The sequence below is a fragment of the Elgaria multicarinata genome, chromosome 11 (genome assembly GCF_023053635.1).
Source record: "Elgaria multicarinata webbii isolate HBS135686 ecotype San Diego chromosome 11, rElgMul1.1.pri, whole genome shotgun sequence".
In the NCBI taxonomy this organism is placed as follows: domain Eukaryota; kingdom Metazoa; phylum Chordata; class Lepidosauria; order Squamata; family Anguidae; genus Elgaria; species Elgaria multicarinata.
Genome location: NC_086181.1, coordinates 43,414,222 through 43,434,874, shown reverse-complemented (window position 1 = coordinate 43,434,874; position 20,653 = coordinate 43,414,222). Strand labels below are relative to the sequence as shown.

General features: G+C 46.7%; 1 protein-coding gene across 1 annotated transcript; it reads left to right on the top strand.

Annotated features, from left to right (window-relative positions):
• The first annotated feature begins 5,882 nt into the window (after positions 1 to 5,882).
• Positions 5,883 to 15,342, top strand: LOC134406147 (twisted gastrulation protein homolog 1-like). Its single transcript, XM_063137432.1, has 5 exons — positions 5,883 to 5,893; positions 7,042 to 7,195; positions 10,384 to 10,483; positions 11,995 to 12,210; positions 14,726 to 15,342. Exons 2-5 carry the CDS (start codon positions 7,082 to 7,084, stop codon positions 14,944 to 14,946), a joined length of 651 nt encoding a protein of 216 aa, XP_062993502.1. The 5' UTR covers positions 5,883 to 5,893; positions 7,042 to 7,081; the 3' UTR covers positions 14,947 to 15,342.
• Positions 15,343 to 20,653: the final 5,311 nt, after the last annotated feature.

Here is a 20,653-nt window from a genome sequence, read left to right as displayed (position 1 = left end):
AACGGGAACAGGGGGGGTGAGCAAAGAACAGGCTAGAAGGGGTGACTTGTCAAATCTATCTATATCTACCAGGGATTGGGCCCCCACTTCCCCCAGCATGACATTCTCTAGGCTAGATTCTACTCTCAGGTTTCTAGCTTAGTGTGCCCCTTAAACCAGGAGTGGGGAAACTCAGCCCTTGGGGCCAAATCCTGGTTTCTACACCCCTTTCCTTGATTCCACAGCCCTTTTCTCCGACCCCCGTTCTTTGGGGGGCTTCCTGGCTTTTGTAGTTTTCCCCCATTCTAAAACATCAAAATGCCTCCCTTAAGGCTTAGTTATTGAAGCTAAGCTATGCTGGTATTTTGGGTATTTTGGCCCCTGTCAGCTTTGTCCAACACTGGAATGCTGCCCCCGGGACTTTCTCTGCAATTGAATTCCGTCCTACTCTGGCCATAAACCAACCTCTGAAGCAGGGCAATAAAATGGCCATGTTGCAAGTTGTCACACCCTGTCAACAAAGGGTTTTTCAGCCTAACCTAGCTGCATGTGGGTGCTTTCACCAAATCATTAGGCCAAGTGAGCGTGGACTGGGAAAGTCGCCTGCAGGTGTTTCTTCCACCTCAGAAAAGGTAAAGCGAATCAGTTCTTTGTTCCCATTTTACAGATGGCGAAAAAGAGGCTTGAAACAGAGTCGCTGGTAAGCTAGGATTCGAACTCAAGTCTCCCAGACCTGCATCAACATGAAGGATCCCTTTTGATGCATTTCCTATTCCCTTCCCTGCCCAAACATGCAGCTTATATGTTGCTAAGTGACCGATGTTCATATTGAGATTTATCAAGAAATCCCTTTTCTTCAGTGGGGTCTTGCTGGTGTTTTAACATGAGATTGAACGAGAGAAAGTGAAGGAAGGAAGGAAGGAAGGAAGGAAGGAAGGAAGGAAGGAAGGAAGGAAAGGGAAAATGCTTGTCTAGGAGTAAGGCAAAGAAGATGGAACGAGGCTTCTAGTGAAATGAAAGATGGACACTTCCTACCGCCAGATACTATCATCAACAGATCTCCTCAGCATTGGCTGTGACCAGGTTCTAGATCACACTGAGAACATTGGGTTATCATTCCAAGGACTTGTTCACACATTACCTCCACCCCACCCCGCCCCTGATCTTCCTGCATGAATACATGTGGAATGTATGAATGCTTACATTTTGCGTCACTGTTTTCTCATCTTGTGTGTTCTGAACTAGCTGGTAAAAAAAACCAAAAAAACACAATGTCACTCTCATTCTTTGTGCATGTTTTGATCCAGTCCAGGTGGGTGATTCATACACAAGACTTTTCCTCATGAGTGAAATTCATAGAATCATAGAATAGCAGAGTTGGAAGGGGCCTACAAGGCCATCGAGTCCAACCCCCTGCTCAATGCAGGAATCCACCCTAAAGCATCCCTGACAGTTGGTTGTCCAGCTGCCTCTTGAATGCCTCTCATGTGGGAGAGTCCACCACCTCCCTAGGTAACTGATTCCATTATCGTACTGCTCTAACAGTCAGGAAGTTTTTCCTGATGTCCAGCTGGAATCTGGCTTCCTTTAACTTGAGCCTGCTATTCCGTGTCCTGCACTCTGGGAGGATCGAGAAGAGATCCTGGCCTTCCTCTGTGTGACAACCTTTCAAGTATTTGAAGAGTTCTATCATGTCTCCCCTCAATCTGCCGAGGGCAACCAGGATGATCAGGGGTCTGGAAACAAAGCCCTATGAAGAGAGACTGAAGCAACTGGGCATGTTTAGCCTGGAGAAGAGAAGATTGAGGGGAGACATGAGAGCACTCTTCAAATACTTAATTGGTGGAAGTGTTTATTCTGGGAAATCAATGCATGTTGTGGCTTCTTTATCTGTGGATTTATGGAAAAGGAATTAGCAGGTGTGTCAAATCCATGCGTAATGATGTTCATGTTCTTTCTCATTGCAAAATATTTTGGGTGAAGCAGCCCAATAACACATGGATCATGGTGTCCATGGTAGCTAAAAACAGTTTTCATGATAGAGTTCATGCTTTGGATGAAGTATGGACTGGTCCCAAGGAAAAAGGAGGTGAGATTTCTCAAATTTCTTGGGTTATTCATGACTCCCAAGGGCCCCTAACAACTGCAGACTCTATAACACTGTCTCCCAAAATTTTGTTGCATTTCTTCTCTGGATTACAAGACACTTGTTGTTCTTTCACCTAAAAATAAAAATAACTTTAGGGTGTGTAAGAATTACTAAGCCTCTGTGTGGTTGTGTGACTCTCTATTCTGGGCCCTCTGACTGGACAGAGCCAAGCCCAGAGGAGTTATTCATGCAGAGACACAACACACATCCTCTCTTTGTTCCACATTTCTTATGGCACCGGATGTTTCCTTGTTGGCCTGGCAGTCAAGAAAAGTAAATTGCCTAAAAGTGCCCCAAGTAATTAACAGGATATATATCACCTCCTTAGCTCAGCTTGGGCGAAGGACTCTGGTGAAAGTGGACTTTTAGTTTTGACCAGAGAGGGTTCGATAGAGATTGGAATGAGTCTGATATGCTTTTGGTGTTCTCCATTGTAACAACAAAATGCTTTCAATGAAAGAAAGTTTCTGTGAATGTTCATAACTGATCAATAAAGGGGGAGAAATGAATAGTCTCAACAACAACAACAACAAAACAACAAAAATTAAAACCGTGAGACTAAGATGGCTGAAAAGTGCTGGTTGACTATGTACATCACTAACACCAGAAATGAATATTAAATTGAGTTTTTTGAATTTGTGGCCTGCAAATGTCTGAACCAAGGTTACCCCAGCAAAGAGTGCCCCAGAGATGAGACGCCCAAGAAATTTCGAAAAGAGATGTGATTTCAGGTGGAGGCTGGTGGCTCCGATGACAGTGGGGTTGAGCACCCTGGATGGCTCCTTTACAGCTCTTCCTGGTTGTGACTGAAACCCGGAGCAGATTCACCGCCTCACTATCATCAGAGACACCAGCTTTCACCGGTGATTTTCAACCCAACTGGTGCCTGGACATTTTGCTTGGTTAACATGCACTCTTAATTCACAGCAGCCCTCCCTAACCTGGTGTTGTTGAGATGTTTTATTTATTTATTTATTGCATTTCTATACCGCCCAATAGCCGAAGCTCTCTGGGCGGTTTACAAAATTAAGACAATTCAAGTATAAAACAACAGTATAAAACCATAATATAAAATACAATATTAAAGCACAACCAAGATTAAAACAGCAGCAATGCAAAAATACAAATTAAAAAAAAAACAAATTTAAAACAGCAAGTTCAAAATTTATAGACTGTTAAAATACTGGGAGAATAAAAAGGTCTTCACCTGGCGTCTAAAAGAATATAATGTAGGTGCCAAGCGAACCTCCTTAGGGAGTTCATTCCACAGCCAGGGTGCCACAGCAGAGAAGGCCCTCCTCCTGGTAGCCACCCGCCTCACTTCCTTTGGCAGGGGCTCGCAGAGAAGGACACCTGAGGATGACCTTAGGGTCTGGGCAGGTACATATGGGAGGAGGTGTTCCTTCAGATAACCTGGCCCCAAGCTGTTTAGGGCTTTGAATGTTAGTACCAGCACATTGAATTGGACTGGCAGCCAATGAAGCTGGAAAAAGACTGGCGTGATGTGGTCTCGTCGGCCAATCCCTGTTAGTAACCGTGCTGCCCTGTTTTGTACCAGTTGAAGTTTCTGGACCGTTTTCAAAGGCAGCCCCACATATAACGCATTGCAGTAATCCAAACTCCCAGGATTCGTTGTTCATGCTGGCTGAGGGTGATGGGAATTGTAGCCCAAAAATTCTAGAGGGGAGCCAGGGTCGTTCCCTTGGGAGGAGATGAGCACTAGGCATAAGAACATAAGAAGAGCCCTGATGCTGGATCAGACCGAGGGTCCATCTAGTCCAGCACTCTGTTCACACAGTGGCCGACCAGCTGTCAACCAGGAACCCAATTTATTTATTTATTTATTTATTTATTACATTTTTATACCGCCCAATAGCCGAAGCTCTCTGGGCGGTTCACAAAAATTAAAACCATCATAAAACAACCAACAGGTTAAAAACACAAATACAAAATACAGTATAAAAAGCACAACCAGGATAAAACCACGCAGCAAAATTGATATAAGGTTAAAATACAGAGTTAGAACAGTATAATTTAAATTTAAGTTAAAATTAAGTGTTAAAATACTGAGTGAATAAAAAGGTCTTCAGCTGGCGACGAAAGGAGTACAGTGTAGGCACCAGGCGGACCTCTCTGGGGAGCTCATTCCACAACCGGGGTGCCACAGCGGAGAAAGCCCTCCTCCTAGTAGCCACCTGCCTCACTTCCTTTGGCAGGGGCTCATGGAGAAGGGCCCCTGTAGATGATCTTAAGGTCCGGGTAGGTACATATGGGAGGAGGCGTTCCTTCAAATAACCTGGCCCCAAACCGTTTAGGGCTTTAAATGTCAATACCAGCACTTTGAATCGGGCCCGGACCTCGACTGGCAGACAATGAAGCTGGAAAAGGACTGGCGTAATGTGGTCTCGCCGGCCAGTCCCTGTTAGTAAACGGGCTGCCCTGTTTTGTACCAGCTGAAGCTTCCGGACCGTTTTCAAAGGCAGCCCCATGTATAACGCATTGCAGTAATCCAAACGATTACCCAACCCTATTATAAAGCCATCCAAATTGGTAGCCATCACTACACCTTATGATAGTGAATTCCACAGTTTAACTCTGCGCTGTGTGAAGAAGTCCTTCCTTTTATCTGTCCTGAGTCTCCTACCCATCGGCTTCATGGGATGACCCCACTGGGTTCTAGTATTTTGAGGGAGGGAGAAAAATGTCTCCCTCGCCACCTTCTCCACACCATGCATAATTTTGTACACCTTTATCACCCTCCTTCTTTCCCAAGCTGTTGTAACCTTCCCTCATAGAGGAGATGTTCCATCCCCTTGATCATTTTAGTTGCCCTTTTCTGCACTTTTCCCAACTTGATTTTTTTTTTTTTTTTTTTTTAGGTGTGGCGATCAGAACTGTACACAGTTTTCGGCACCTGTTGGTTTGCCCCTCCATTGGGAGATGTGAGGACGGAGCAGGGCCTTCCCACCAGCCTAAGCAGTCTCCTTAATTTCTTTTTATTTTCTCCCTCTTCCCTCCCCATCCACTTTTCCTTGTGTGTCATGTCTTTTTTTAGAATGTAAGCCTGAGGGTAGGGACTGTCTTCTTTATTGATACATTGTAAGCCGCTCCGAGAGCCATTTGGTTGAGGTGCAGGATAAAAATACTCTAAATAAATAAATAAATAAATAAATACGCATGGCATGGTTGGTTGTCCAGCTGCGCTGTGGTCACAGAATCAGGGGAGCATTATTTAGCAACAAGGAAAGAATTATGGAAGATGAGCAGGAAGCAGCAGCATGGATTTGTGGTGTGTGTGTGAGAGAGAGGGGGGGGGACAGCATTCGAATGAAAATGGGGTGTAGGGGGGGGGGGGGGAAGGAAATATAATGCCAGAAGGACCAGTAAAAAAAAATGGTGAGGATAGAGAGCTAGAAGAAAGAAAAAATCTGCTGACATCCTGCTGCTTTTTCAGACAATTTTCAGAATTTGTTCAATTCTTTCGTAAACTTACTTAGAAAAGAAATATAACAACTGATTGGTGTTCCTTTGTGTGTGCGCGTGTGAAGTGTGTGTGTGTAATTTTGAAAAGCTGGGTGCAAGATCAACTCAATGGCCGCCTCCCTCCTTCTCCCCCTCTCCTCTTCCCCTCCTCCCCACTCCATGCAAACTCCTTTTTCCCCTCCTCTCTTTCTGCTCAGATCCCTCCTTCTTTTTCTACCGGAGAGAGAACAAAAAGGGGGCGACGCTACTCCGTGGACCCCCCCCCCCAAATCCCGATCGCAGACTCCCTCACCCCCAGGTAATACCCATCACACTTAACTCACTTTTCTTTTTCTTTGCAAAATCTTTGTTTACGGGATAGGGAAGGGCGAACTCGCCCGCTCCCCCCCACCAAAACAACTCTTTTTAGCCATCGTTATGTTTCCTCCTCCATCTACCTCGTCCCAATAAAGGCAAGGAAATATCTAAGAAATTTGGAGTGGGGGCTTTGTCCTTAAGCTAAATCCGTACCTCAACAGAGAAGGGTTTCCCCCCCTCCCTTGTTGATAGCCCCTCCCATTCTTCCCCAGAACTTAGAGAGGGAGGCGTTATCTCCCCATCGCAATATATACCTTTTCCTTGTCTCCCCAAGGGACGGTTCCCCTGTTATTCCAGTTTCTGTAGCGTAGCTCACCGTCAGAAATAGTTGAAAACAACTTGTCTATACATCGCAATGAGCCTTAAAAAGGTAGCATTGCTGAGATCCACAGATCACATGGCTGATTAGAACAGGGCCAGATGGGAAAGAAAGATAGAACAGAAAGAAGCAGGAATCATAAAGGAGAGAGAGAGAAATAAATAAATAAATACATAAATAGGAGGGGGGAGAAAGAAACAAAGTCTTAAAAAGTTTGTAGCACCATAATGACTAACAGATTTATTAAGACACAATACATAACAATGGTTAAGTCTTTAAGAATCTACAAGACAGTTTTTGTTGAACTGACTGCAATCCCTGCCATTAAATAGCCCCTATCTGGAAATGGTGATGGCTGTGATCCCATATACACGCACTTACCTGAGAGTAAGTTACCCCATGGAACCCGAAGGGACTTACTTCTGAATAAATGTGAGTAGGGCTGGTTTTCCCATCAGGACGGCTTTTAAAGGTACCTTTAAACTAGCCTGACTGTATGTACAACAAGTTTGTAAACGTGGCCACCCGTGGCCAGTAAAATCTTCTCCAGGCTTCCTGTCAGGAAAGTGTTGCAAAAGTGGTTCTCCTGCCCCTTCTGTGCTGCACATGATGGAATAAAGGTATCTATGCGCAAGTAAAAGGGTTTTTTTTGGGGGGGGGGACCAACTTTTGATTGGCATTTGCAGCTAGTCAGCATTAAGACCCCTTCCTTTCTACGCTCACAGGTAACCCTTTGGCTTCCATTCTCTTTTAGGTGTGTCTGCCCCCTCCCCCTGGTTCCGCACACTGTAGCAATGGACCACATTGTGGTCTTGCTTTTGGTGGCAGCAACATGGGCTGCAGCCTCGCCTGCCAACGGCTGCAATAAAGCGCTCTGCGCTAGTGACGTCAGTAAGTGCTTGCTGCAGGTGAGATGTCTACCTCCACCTTTCCCTGGTCTGCAGAGGAAGCATTTTCCAAGCTTGTGGTAGACATTCCTTCTCCTTCCCCACCCACAACTTAAAATGGGAGGCTCAATAAACTAGCTGGCACACACACACACACACACCCCTCCCATGAACTTAAGTGTGTACAATAATGCTATTTTGGGCTGTTTTAATAGAAGTATTGCTTCCAAATCACGTGAGGTACTGGTTCCTCTCTATTTGGCCCTGGTTAGGCCTTATCTAGAGTATTGCATCCAGTTCTGGGTTCCACAATTCAAGAAGGATGAGGACAAGCTGGAGCGTGTTCAGAGGAGGGCAACCAGGATGATCAGGGGTCTGGAAACAAAGCCCTACGAGGAGAGACTGAAACAACTGGGCATGTTTAGCCTGGAGAAGAGAAGATTGAGGGGAGACATGACAGCACTCTTCAAATACTTAAAAGGTTGTCATACAGAGGAAGGCCAGGATCTCTTCTCGATCCTCCCAGAGTGCAGGGCACGGAATAACGGGCTCAAGTTAAGGGAAGCCAGATTCCGTCTGGACATCAGGAAAAACTTCCTGACTGTTAGAGCAGTATGACAATGGAACCAGTGACCTAGGGAGGTTGTGGGCTCTCCCACACTAGAGGCATTCAAGAGGCAGCTGGACAACCATTTGTCAGGTATGATTTAGGGTGGATTCCTGCATTGGACTCGATGGCCTTGTAGGCCCCTTCCAACTCTGCTATTCTATGATTCTATGACCCACCCTCAGTGGGCCCATGCCTGCATGGGTCACTACTTTGGGCTTCCTGGTAATTGGGAGCAGACAAGTCTAGAACAGTTACTTATTACAGAGATGCAATGGGGCGATTGGTTTAGAAAAATGACAGCGCTTGAAACCTAAGTATCCCCTTGCTTCTCTGCATTAGGAATGACTGAGTTATCGAATCACACCCAATGCAGAGACGGGGCAATAGTATCCATCGCTAGCAGGGGCTCTTTGGGTAGAGTATCATGCAGAGAGACAGCGGATAACCTCCTGCTCATGATGAGCCCATAGGATCTGCTAATAATTTAATTATCTCTCACTATAAACTAAGAGTTTTTGCATGGCAAATGAAATGAATGAGTTCCACCAAGACAGAGTGTGGGAATGACTAGATTAGGGCAACACTTCTTTAGGAAATGAGAAATTTAATCAAATTAAGCAAGGTGGTGCTAAAGGGATCTCTTTCACCTCATCAAGCTTCCTAACCAATCACGGTAGGAAACAGCCACCACCATCAGTGGTGTAGTGAGCCGTGGTGCACTGGTTTGAAACACCAGGGGTTTTTGCTTTTCCTGTTCCTTCAGAGTTTAGCTGTATTTCTCACACCCTGTCCTCCTTTCCATAGGGTCACCCTAGAGCTGTTAGTTTTATGAAAGACAAATATAATACACACATACACAGGGGAGATGGATCAGCACAGCTGCCAGCATTTTGAGGTTCTGCTTAATTGAGGGGGCGGGGTGACCTGCACTTCAAAATTTTGAGGCCCTATCATAAAGCAGCAAATTGAAACTATTTAGGTTTTTATTCTCTTTTTAACCGCTCACCACAAGGAAGGGCTGTATTGTGATTTTTCTGTGTTGGACACCCAAATCTCTTGGAAAACTACCGTATTTCTTCGATTGTAAGACGCCATCGATTGTAAGACACACACTAATTTCAGCACCACCAACAGAAAAAAAAAACCTAAGACAGACCCGCGATTCTAAGACGCATCCCATTTTTAGAGATGTTTATATGGGGGGGAAGTGCGTCTTAGAATCGAAGAAATAGGCTAACAGTGTGTGCATGTGTGCGTTTGTATGTGAATATGTACAGGGCCAGCACTAAAATAAGATTCATTTTTTATTATTATTTATTTAAGGATTTTTATGCCGCCATTCAGCCAAAAAAGGCTCTCACGGCGGCTTACAAAAGTATTTCTTGACAGTCCCTGCCCACAGGCTTACAATCTAAAAGACATGACACAAAAGGAAAGGGGATTGGGAGGGAGGAGGAGGAGATTGATCATAGAACATCTGCCAGTCCAGTCAGCTTCAGGGTGCCTTTTCCACAGGCAGCAAAATGGCTTGTGAGATGACCTGGTGGGTGGGCAGGGGGCTCCCTTAGCTTGTGGAAACTGGCTTTCCAAATTTGCCCTGAGCCTCTGGCCTTCTAAAACTTATTGTAGATGCAGAATTCATATTCTCCCCCTGCCACGACACAGGCTGTGAACACCAAGCCTGCCCGCGGCTACTCCCTGCTCAAGCCAAGCCCCACCGCTTGATACGCCTGAGGCAAGGGATAAAAACCACCTTCCTCCAAACTATGTGGAGAAAGGGGTTAAATGGAGAAGGATTTCAATATACAAAATAAAACACTGTGAGTTATATGTGCTGAGGGGAATGATTGTCAGAGTGGGTGCTAAATGTGTAAACTTCAGATGATAAATGCCAAACAGACACGTGGGATTTTTGTGGTAGTTAAAAACAAAATAATTAAAATTTATTTTTAAAAGTTCACAAGCTTTGTTTCAAATAAAATCTTTAAAACCTTTTTGAAACCTTTCATCCAATCCTTTCACTCATTCACATACACGCTTTCCTTTCTCTCACACAATCACTCTTGAGATTTCTTTATTATCTGTATTGATTAATATACATCAACTACGTGCACACCACACTCCAAAGTCACCACTCTCTACCCTGAACCTCAAATTCCCCAGAACTTAAGTACTCTAAACACAGAGAGCACTAAAGACTCTAAGACAGCCTTCCTCAACCTGGGGCGCTCCAGATGTGTTGGACTGCATCTCCCAGAATGCCCCAGCCAGCTGGCTGGGGCATTCTGGGAGTTGTAGTCCAACACATCTGGAGCGCCCCAGGTTGAGGAAGGCTGCTCTAAGAGGACCTAAAAAGTCCCCCCCAATCCCCTCAGTCATTCCCTTATATATCCCTCCTCCCCCTCCCCAGACATTCTAACTCCGCCCACTCAGGCCAACATTCTAAACTCACCCCAGACTTACAAACGCAGACATACATCTGGGAACTGACTTGTGGGGTGTAACGCCACACACACACCCCTTCAGGAGGCAGAAGTGGGGGTTTTGCATGCTGCCCTCGGCTGTTCTTGTAACGCCCCTCCTTGCCGTCTCTCGGCAGGAAGTGTGCCAGTGCGAAGCCAACCGTGCCAGCTGCCCGTGCTGCCGGGAGTGTGCCTTTTGCTTGGACAATCTGTGGGAATCGTGCTGTGAATGTGTGGGTGAGTGAACTCCCTGGGGTCACTGTAGCCAAGCCCTTTACTGGCACATATTGGCAATGGCGGAAGGGGGGCCCCAGGAAGCTATTGCTGGATGGAAAGAAAAAGGGGGTCAAAGCAGAGATGGAACTGGGAAAACGGCTTTTGCCAGAACTCTTGCCATATTCTCCCAGAATTTTAAACTTAAGAGTGAAGGAGAGTGGACTCTGTGGCTCCAGCCCTTCTGTGACAGCCAATGTCTTGGGGATGAGAGGCCGTTGCTCTATGGTGGAGCTCCTACTTTTTGTACGTAAGGTCCCAGGTTCAATCCCAGTTCAAAAGGACCAGGTAGCAGGTGATGGGAAAAGGGCTCCTCTCTGCCTGACACCCTGCTCCCAAATCAGCGAAAACCACGCCAGTTTAAATGGATGGATGTCCCAGCCCAGCAGCAGGCGGCTTAATGACTTCACATGGGGAGACATCTCCCGTGGCTGAAAAGATGCCTGTTTCACATGGCAAAATAGCTAAGACTTCGTGGGGTAAAGAGGGAGGGACAGCATGAGCAGCAATATAATGCCAAAGGCCTGAGACACTTGGGAATAGCAGGCATTAAATAGGGTGACCCTATGGAAAGAAGGACGGGGCTCCTGTATCTTTAACAGGGGAATTTCTGCAGGTGCCATTTGTATGCATGCAGTACCTGTTGTGATGAAGAGGGGATTTCACCACGTGTTGCATGCAAATGACACCTGCAGAACTGTTAAAGATACAGGAGCCCTGTCCTCTTTTCCATAGGGTCACCTTAGCATTGAAAGGGATGGGGCCTAGGGGACAGGAGGGGCTATTGATCCCTCCTCCTCTATCTCTGCTTTCAGATACTATGAAGCAGCTATGTTTCTGGTCCACTCAGTGGTTCTTCACATAGTCCCTGTTCAGACAACACAGTAAGCCATGATAGTTAAGCATTTTGAGCTAATCATTATGGCTTAACGTGTCATCTGAACCATTCCTAACTATGATGGCTGCATAACCACGTTTTCAACCTGCCTGCTAACCATTTGCCGCAAAAGTAGGGTGACCATATGAAAAGGAGGCCAGGGCTCCTGTATCTTTAACAGTTGCATAGAAAAGGGAAATTCAGCAGGTGTCATTTGTATATATGGAGAACCTGGTGAAATTCCCTCTTCATCACAGCAGTTAAAGCTGCAGGAGCCATACCAGAGTGACCAGATTTAAAAGAGGGCAGGGAACCTGCAGCTTGAACTGTTGTGATGAAGAGGGAATTTCACCAGGTTATCCATACATACAAATGACACCTCCTGAAATTCCCTTTTCAATACGACTGTTAAAGATACAGGAGCCCTGTCCTCTTTTTCATATGGTCACCCTAGCAAAAGGGTTAATGGCCTAATCATAGTTTAGCGTGTTGTCTGAACGTGCCTGTCCTAGCTTGGGAGAGGTTTAAAGCCAGGACCTCATCCCAATGATTAATCTGGCCCTGGCAAGGATTTCTGACTTTGTTTTCCCATTCCGAGGGCTGTGTGATGAACGCCTCCCGTCAGCTCGCCGCCCTGCCCAACGGAGCTCCATGCACAACTTGATGTCCCCGGTGCCCTCACTCTTCCGGGCGCTCATGGCCATCTCTGACAACGATCCTCCCATGGGCTGGAGCATCCTGACTCTGCCAATTGAAGAGGAGTTGCAGCAGAACCATGCGGAGACAAGCCACCTCTTGCTGGGGCCACACACAGGTAGGCATGATGTGTGTGTGTGTAGAGAAGGGGAACAGAGTTGCTGCTGAAAGAGGATCCCAGGCAACGCAGGGAGAATATGCACAGCGCCCAAGGAAGCAGGCGTGCAAGAAAAGCAGATGTGTGCAAATAACACAGTGCACACACCATGCATTTCTCCACCAATCTGGGAAAAGAGGAATTCCTTATGTAAGGAGCAGGCCCCAATTCAGCCAGTCAATCCAGCTGGAAGGAGGCTTTAAAAACAAATCCGGTGGAGGACAGGTGAGAGGCAGGCCTGGCACGTGGCGGTCTTTTTTGGCTTGAGGTGGGATGTTAGTTTCGTGAAATGTTTAAATGTGTGCTAAGAGCTAGAAGTTCCCCTGTCCAGTTCAGACGTGAATTCTGCAGCCCTTAACCACTGCCTCTCAGCCTCCTGCTCCTTCACTGGCCTGCCTTGCAGGCTTGATGTAAATGAAACCACAGGTCATGGGCAGAAAAATGCAAAGTGGTATTATCACAGGATTCTCTTCCTGGGCATGTAAGAGATTCCCTGTTTGGGGGTTCAGACTAACTTCAAGGCCCATGGAAGCCACGCATGGGAGTTCAGCCACCGTTATGTCAGACGGTTCTACACAACAAAAATCCCTAAATGAATTCTTCTTCAAGGTGACCCACACTTTGTCTTTTTGCTGCAACAGATGTCTGTTCTGCCTTTGAGCCATGATTGCTATTCTTGCCTTTATTATTCGTTGCTTCTGAAGCCTCTGAGAGAGAGCACCTTCACGGCTTCCCAGAGTTCTTTGAGGGAGGCCTGAGAAGAGTTCTTAGAAGGCAGAGGACACGAGAAAAAGGAAGACACAACCGCAGTTTGGATTGGCAAGGCTGGAGAAGAGGAGCAGTTGTGATTGGGTTAGGTCAGCCTTCCCCAACCTGGTGCCCTCCAGATGTGTTCGACTAAAACTCCCCAGAGGTGCAGCTAGGGCTGAACTTTGGGGCCCAAATCCAAGGCCCCACAGCCCACCCCCCATCAAATGAGCACCAGGTGACGAGAACAGCAGAAGGAAACTCCCATTTTATTGCTGTAGTCATTATGGGGCTACGATTTAAGTGGGGATAAAATGCAAAACTGCACAAGCTCAGAGTTTTGTTTTGTTTTTAAATCCGGGTTGGCAAACAGTTTTGTCATTCTAACGTATTATGAATGCAGAAGCAATTTTAAAGCATGGAATGGTAGTTGGAGCGGCGAAGATAGATATTAGTTGTGTGACGGGCCCGCCTTATCCTCCCCCCCACACCCCACAATCTGTGTGCCTGGCCACCGCCAGGTAGCTTACTTTTCCTTGCGTGGACACATGGGCTCGCCTCACCAGCATGCTACACTTGAGCTGTTTCCTCCTTCCAGGTGCCACACGGCACCTGCGCATCCAGCAAGAGATCCTGGAACTTCTGGGACTTCTCACGATTGCCTGACCTCGTGGCTCCTGAAGGCGAAAAGACCTTATAGGCAGCGCACTGGCAAGGGGCCAGCTGAGTTAGATGTGCAGGCAAGTGAGCGGCTGCTTTTTGGTCCTGCCAGCTGACTGTACGGCCGGCCCTGCAGAGGTATATCACTTTGGAGGGAGAGAGAGCGCCGCTCTTCCCATACTCCGCCGCCTGCTGTGCCAGCTTCCTACAACTTCATGGTAGGGCCGGCCCTGGCTCCGCAACTGTAGTAATCCACATGGCCATCTAAAGGGCCGGCCTATAAGAGCATTAGGTCCAAGGTCTAAAATTACCTAGCTGCACCACTGCCACGCACAGCATCCTCTAGCTAGCACTCCACTTCTGAAATCTCTTCATTGGCTTCCAATTCACTTCAGAATCCAATATAAACTTCTCCTACTGACCTTCAAAGCTCTTCACTGCCTAGCTCCTGCCTATCTCTCCTCTCTCATCTCACACTATCGCCCCGCTCGGGCTCTCCGCTCCTCTGATGCCATGCTTCTCGCCTGCCCAAGGACCTCCACTTCCCTTACTCGGCTTCGTCCTTTTTCTTCTGCTGCCCCTTACGCCTGGAACGCTCTTCCAGAACACTTGAGAACTACAAACTCAATCACTGCTTTTAAGACTCAGCTCAAAACTTTTCTTTTCCCTATAGCCTTCAAATATTGAGTTTGTTCTGACTTTACACTGTTGGTTTTGCCCTACCCTGTGCCTGTTTACACTTCCCTGTGCCTGTTTGCATTCTCCTTCCCTCTTTATTGTTTACTACAACTTATTAGATTGTAAGCCTATGCGGCAGGGTCTTGTTATTTACTGTGTTATCTGTACAGCACCATGTACATTGATGGTGCTATATAAATAAATAATAATAATATAATAATAATAACATTGATGGCTGGGGGGGGGTGCTGCGAATTATAGTCCCAACACATCTGGAGGGCACCAGGTTGGGGAGGACTGGGCAAGGTGGGTTGCTTGGGAGAGTTGGAGAAGGTGGCAGTTGCCTGGGCTCACCGCAGTGGCCGTGACCGTTACCCTTTCTCCTTTGCAGGTTTGACCCTCCCCGATGCCGAGGGCCTCAATGCCACAGCGCCCCCGTGCCAGTCTATCTTCTTCAATGAGTGCCTGTCCATGAGTCGATGCCGGACGGCCTGTCAGTCAGTGGGAGCTTGGCGCTACCGCTGGTTCCACAATGCGTGTTGTCAGTGTTTGGGGCCTGACTGCCTGGGTTATGGAGGAGCTCAGGCACGTTGTTCCAGCTGCCGGGACTGATGCTCTGGATCTCTCTCTCTCTCTCTCTCTCTCTCTCACTCACACACACACACACTGTTCAGAAGACACCTTAAACCTTAAGGCTTTTTTAAGTGTCTTCTGAACAGGGCCAGTGTGAACCATTCCTAACCATGGTGGCCAGCTAACCACGGTTTAGACACACCCACTAACCATTTGCTGCAAATGGGTTAGTGCCCTAACCATGGCTTAGCATGTCATCTGAACAGGCCCAGTCTTTCTTTCCTTCTGCTCGTGCCTCACTTTCACACTTCTTTCACTAAATGAGCATTAAATATTGAGGGTTTGTTAACGAACTCACTGTGCCGAAGAAAGACTGTCTTCCTTGGGAAATCCCAGTGAACAACTGGAGAAAAGAGCAGGGGGTCCCTTGCACAGAGCTGGAGGGGGAAGGGGAGGGGGCTTGTGGAAGAAGCTCGCAGGCCGAAGGGGGAATCCATCTGGCCCGTGGGCTGCAGGTTTCCCACCCATCCGTTATACAGATATCATAGGGTGACCATGTGAAAAGGAGGACAGGGCTCCTTTATCTTTAACAGTTGCATAGAAAAGGGAATTTCAGCAGGTGTCATTTGTATATATGGAGAACCTGGTGAAATTCCCTTTTCATCACAACAGTTAAAGCTGCAGGAGCTATATTAGAGTGGCCAGATTTAAACGAGGGCAGGGCACCTGCAGCTTTAACTGTGGTGATGAAGATGGAATTTCACCAGGTTCTCCATACATACAAATGACACCTGCTGAAATTCTCTTTTCAATACAACTGTTAAAGATACAGGAGCCCTGTCCTCCTTTTCACATGGTCACCCTAGATATCACCAACTCATCACTTCCCCTGTGCTAATCAAGAAGGGTCCTTACAAGCTCCTGATGCAGCTGACCTACGTCTTCCTTCTACCATAGGATACCTTGCCTGTTGCATTCTTCTTCCTGGTCTCTCTAGCTGAGCTCTTCTGACTTTGCTTTTATCCCCTGTTCCTCCACGCTGAAGTGCCACAGAAAAGAGGAACTTCCTTTGTTTGGTGTCACAGTGTTACAAGAACTGTGCCTGGCAAAGAGCTGTTCTGGGCGGTCATCTACTACGAGTTGCTGAGCAATACCCCTTCCCAAATCTTCCCCCAGTCATGAGCTTTCTGAACTCTTCAAGCCTTATTGCTTCATAGACCTGGGTACAAACATGTCAATTACACACACCCAACAATAATAAAGAAATCTTTTTACTTGTTTGCTGAGTAGCGAAGAAGAATGGGTGATTAGGAGAGAGGGAAAGGGTGGACTGGAGAAAACAGTCTTCTGAAATAAAATATATATATCTGAAAATATATGAGTGGCTTTGGTCCAATTTGTGATGCATTACCAGCCATGGATTCTGGGCCTTCCTGGTACTTGACAATATCTGGTTTTTTAGACCCAGGCAAACAGCAAAACCTAGAGGGTTATCAAGGCCCCATACATAGAAGGTGGTCTGCACTGATATAGAGGGGCCGGCAGAGCCCTGTTCCTTAATCATAGAATCATAGAATAGCAGAGTTGGAAGGGGCCTACAAGGCCATCAAGTCCAACCCCCTGCTCAAGGCAGGAATCCACCCTAAAGCATCCCTGACAGATGGTTGTCCAGCTGCCTCTTGAAGGCCTCTAGTGTGGGAGAGCCCACAACCTCCCTAAGTAACTGATTCCATTGTTGTACTGCTCTAACAGTCAGGAAGTTTTTCCTGATGTCCAGCTGGAATCTGGCTTCCTTTAACTTGAGCCCATTATTCCGTGTCCTGCACTCTGAGAGGATTGAGAAGAGATCCTGGCCCTCCTCTGTGTGACAACCTTTTAAGTATTTGAAGAGTGCTATCATGTCTCCCCTCCATCTTCTCTTCTCCAGGCTAAACATGCCCAGTTCTTTCAGTCTCTCTTCATAGGGCTTTGTTTCCAGACCCCTGATCATCCTGGTTGCCTCAAATAGGTGGCTCAAATCTTTCTGACTGTCCCTCTAAGCCTTCATCTCTTTTCCACATCATCCCCAGATCACCACTGCCCCCATGTTTCTATTAGCGGCGAAAATTCCTGCCGCCATATTTCCTTAGGGCATTTCTCATGCCCAATAAGCAAACATGGCAGACAAGAATAGCACTCCAGCAGACACCATGAGCAAGAGGTCCATGGAACAGGGGATCCCACCCTGGGCTGCAGGTAACCCTGTCTTAGAGACTAACAGAAAGGGACCACAGTAGACATTTTTCACGGCCAGATGGATTTCTTCTCCTTTGTGTGGCAAGGAGGAGGCAAGGCTTAATGCGAGCCAGAGCCCATCACCAAACAGTCCTGGTTTCATCACAAGAGTTTATCCTTCACACGTATGCAATAATTTTAAATTGGCGCCTCTGAGAATGTGTAGAATACCATTCCCTTGGCATTATGAACTTATTTCCCACTAGACAGTTGGCCAACGATACGGTCAAGAAGTCCATAGGAAGTTGAATTGAGCTGAGCAGCCATTAACAACCCCTGCCAAGACCAGGGGCTCTGGCTTCACCAACTATGCACCCCCAAATTAGCTATTGCCAGCCAGGCTGCTACTGAGCGTGTTTAACCAATGGCAGGACCACTGCGTTAGAATAATGATTAAGCTCAGGAGCTATGAGAAGGGAAGTCCCTGGTTCAAATCCCTGCTAGTCTGCCATAAACAAGCTGTGTTTGGGGCAACCCCTGTCATTATGCCTCAGCTCCCTACCCCAATGTGATTGTACACCTTCCCAAGGGACAAAGGGGGGCTCAGTGGAGGCTGCTGGTTCTGAGTTCAGTGTGGCTGTGTTTTCCTTCCAGGTTTTAGTTGGAGCCAGCGAGGACTCTAAGGGACCTATCCAGGGTGCTGAACCCTAACCCCAAAATGGTTCCAGCAGCTGGTTCTGACCTTTGTTGTTGTGTATCCGTTCAGTCGCTTCCGACTCTTCGTGACTTCATGGACCAGCCCACGCCAGAGCTTTCTGTCGGCTGTCGCCACCCCCAGCTCCCCCAAGGTCAAGTCTGTCACCTCCAGAATATCATTCATCCATCTTGCCCTTGGTCGGCCCCTCTTCCTTTTGCCTTCCACTTTCCCTAGCATCAGCCTCTTCTCCAGGGTGTCCTGTCTTCTCATTATGTGGCCAAAGTCCTTCAGTTTTGCCTTTAATACCATTCCCTCAAGTGAGCAGTCTGGCTTTACTTTCTGGAGTACGGACTGGTTTGATCTTCTTATTATTTCGATTTATAGCCGGCCCTTCAAACAGGTTATCAAGGCAGCTTTCACCGACATATTAAAATCCCAACAAGTTAGCTACTCACGGACACAGTTCATGGAGAAAAATCTAATCTAATGAAATGTTTAACTTGACTAACTGTGTCTATTGAAACATTCAGAGTGTTACATCTTTTACCTTTACAAAACTTACTAAAATATGTCGTTCTTGGTGTAAACTCGAGGGCAGCCACTGTAACATCCTTGCTCTGGTCCATCCACGACTTGGAATTTGAGGTTTGCCAATGAGCACACATGACTCATGGCAACATAGAGTTCCCCGTAGCACAGAACAGGTGTAGGCAGATTAGGGATGGGCAGGCTACCTTGCACCCTCCCCGTGCGGCGCTCACTGAACCCCGATGAACATTAGTCCACAGGGCACTCAGCGGCTGCAAGCAGGCACCTGCTGTCTTGGTGAGCCACCATTTCCCACAAAATGGCGGCTCGTTCTTTTCTGTAACAGTCCAATTTGCGCAAGTTGCAGCCTTAAAGGGGCCATTTCCGCAACATTGCAGGCATTTAATTGGGTTACTTTTAACTGTAGGTGTCACTTAATCCCTTCATTTCTTTACAAGCCATATTTTACTGGCATATCATTGTACTTTGCCTGTGTCTGAACTGCCTTGCTGGGATGGGACTTGGAGGCACTGTTTTACAGTGGCTCCATTCCTTCCAGTATGGACGGACCCAGAAGGTGGTACTGGGGGACTCCTGTTCGACTCCTTGGCTGTTGGCCTGTGGAGTCCCTCAGGGCTCTGTTTTGTCCCCCATGCTATTTAACATATACATGAAACCGTTGGGAGAGGTTATCCGGAGTTGGGTGCGGTTCCACTAGTACGCTGATGACACCCAACTCTACTATTTCTTTCCACCCAATTCCAAGGAAGCGGTTTTGGTGCTAAACCGGTGTCTGTTGGCAGTAATGGATTGGATGAGGGCGAACAAATTGAAGCTTAATCCAGATAAGACAGAGGTGCTCCTGGTCAGTCGAAAGGCAGATCAGGGAATATGGATACAGCTTGTGCTGGATGGGGTTACACTCCCCTTGAAGACATAGGTCCGCAGCTTGGGTGTACTTCTGGATTCAGCCCTGAGCCTGGATGCTCAGGTTTCGGTGGTGCCCAGGAGTGCATTTGCACAGTTAAAGCTAGTGCACCAGCTGTGCCTGTTCCTAGAGATGTCGGACCTGGCCACGGTGACACATGCCTTAGTTACATCCCGAATGGATTACTTTAACATGCTCTATGTGGGGCTGCCTTTAAAGAGCGTTCGGAAACTCCAGCTGGTTCAAAGAGCTGCAGCCAGATTGTTGACCGGGGCTGGTTACAGGGAGCATACAACTCCCCTGTTAAAACAGCTCCTCTGGCTTCCAGCAAAGTGCTGGTTATGACCTACAAAGCCCTATATGGCTCAGGTTATCTGAAATACCGTATTCTCCCTTATGAGCCTGCCCGTGCTTTGAGATCTTCTGGAGAAGCCCTTCTTTCAGTCCCACCATCTTCACAGGCGCACTTGGTGGGAACATGGGAGAGGGCCTTCTCGGTGGCTGCTCCAGTGCTTTGGAACTCTTCCTGGGGAAGCTAGACTGGCTCCCTCCTTGATGGGCTTTCAGAAGCAGGCTAAAACTTGTTTGATCCAACAGGCCTTTGGAGTATAATCTGGTCCTCCATCTATGTTAAGGACTTATAAAATTGTTTATGTTTTAATATTGTAATTTTTAAATTATTATTATTTTATTTTTGTATATTTCTTTTCCTAGGTTTAAAATGTATATGTTTTAAATTTTGTAAGGCCGCCTTGAGGCCCAGTATTGGGCAAAAGGCGAGATACAAATAAATATAATAATAATAATAATAATAATAATAATAATAATAATAATAATGAGATTTTTTGGGTTCATATTTCATTTTGCTCCAATTTGCAATTATTATGTTCGCTTAATTATGACTTTTTTAATATTAAAACCAAAACTTTATAGCACATTTTATCAAAGATAGCCTAATTCTTTCTTTTTCTTTCTTTCTTTCTTTTTTTAAAAAGAAAAGCTTAATGGGCATCAATAAACTGCCGACTTTGAATTATAGTGAAAACCCGTTGTTATTAGTGGAATTAGTTATTGGAAGTCAAGAGCTTTCCAATGAAGTTTCGTGAGACTCGGTCAACGGGAAGGCAGTCGAAAAGGGCTGAGCAATTAACTCCCGACTTCGAGAGAGAGAGAGAGAGAGAGAGAGAGAAGATGCCTCCTCACCCAACACAGCACAGTCTGAACGTTCTGGAACGCGTGAAGCAACAATGACGAAAAAGGTGCCTCTGAGCACGTGCAGAGTAAGGATCCACAATCCATTCTCGCACATCTGGGGCGAAGGGCTGGATTTCCAGGTAAGGGGGCGTGGCCTGGGCCCTGGCTGCTCTCTTTATTAATAA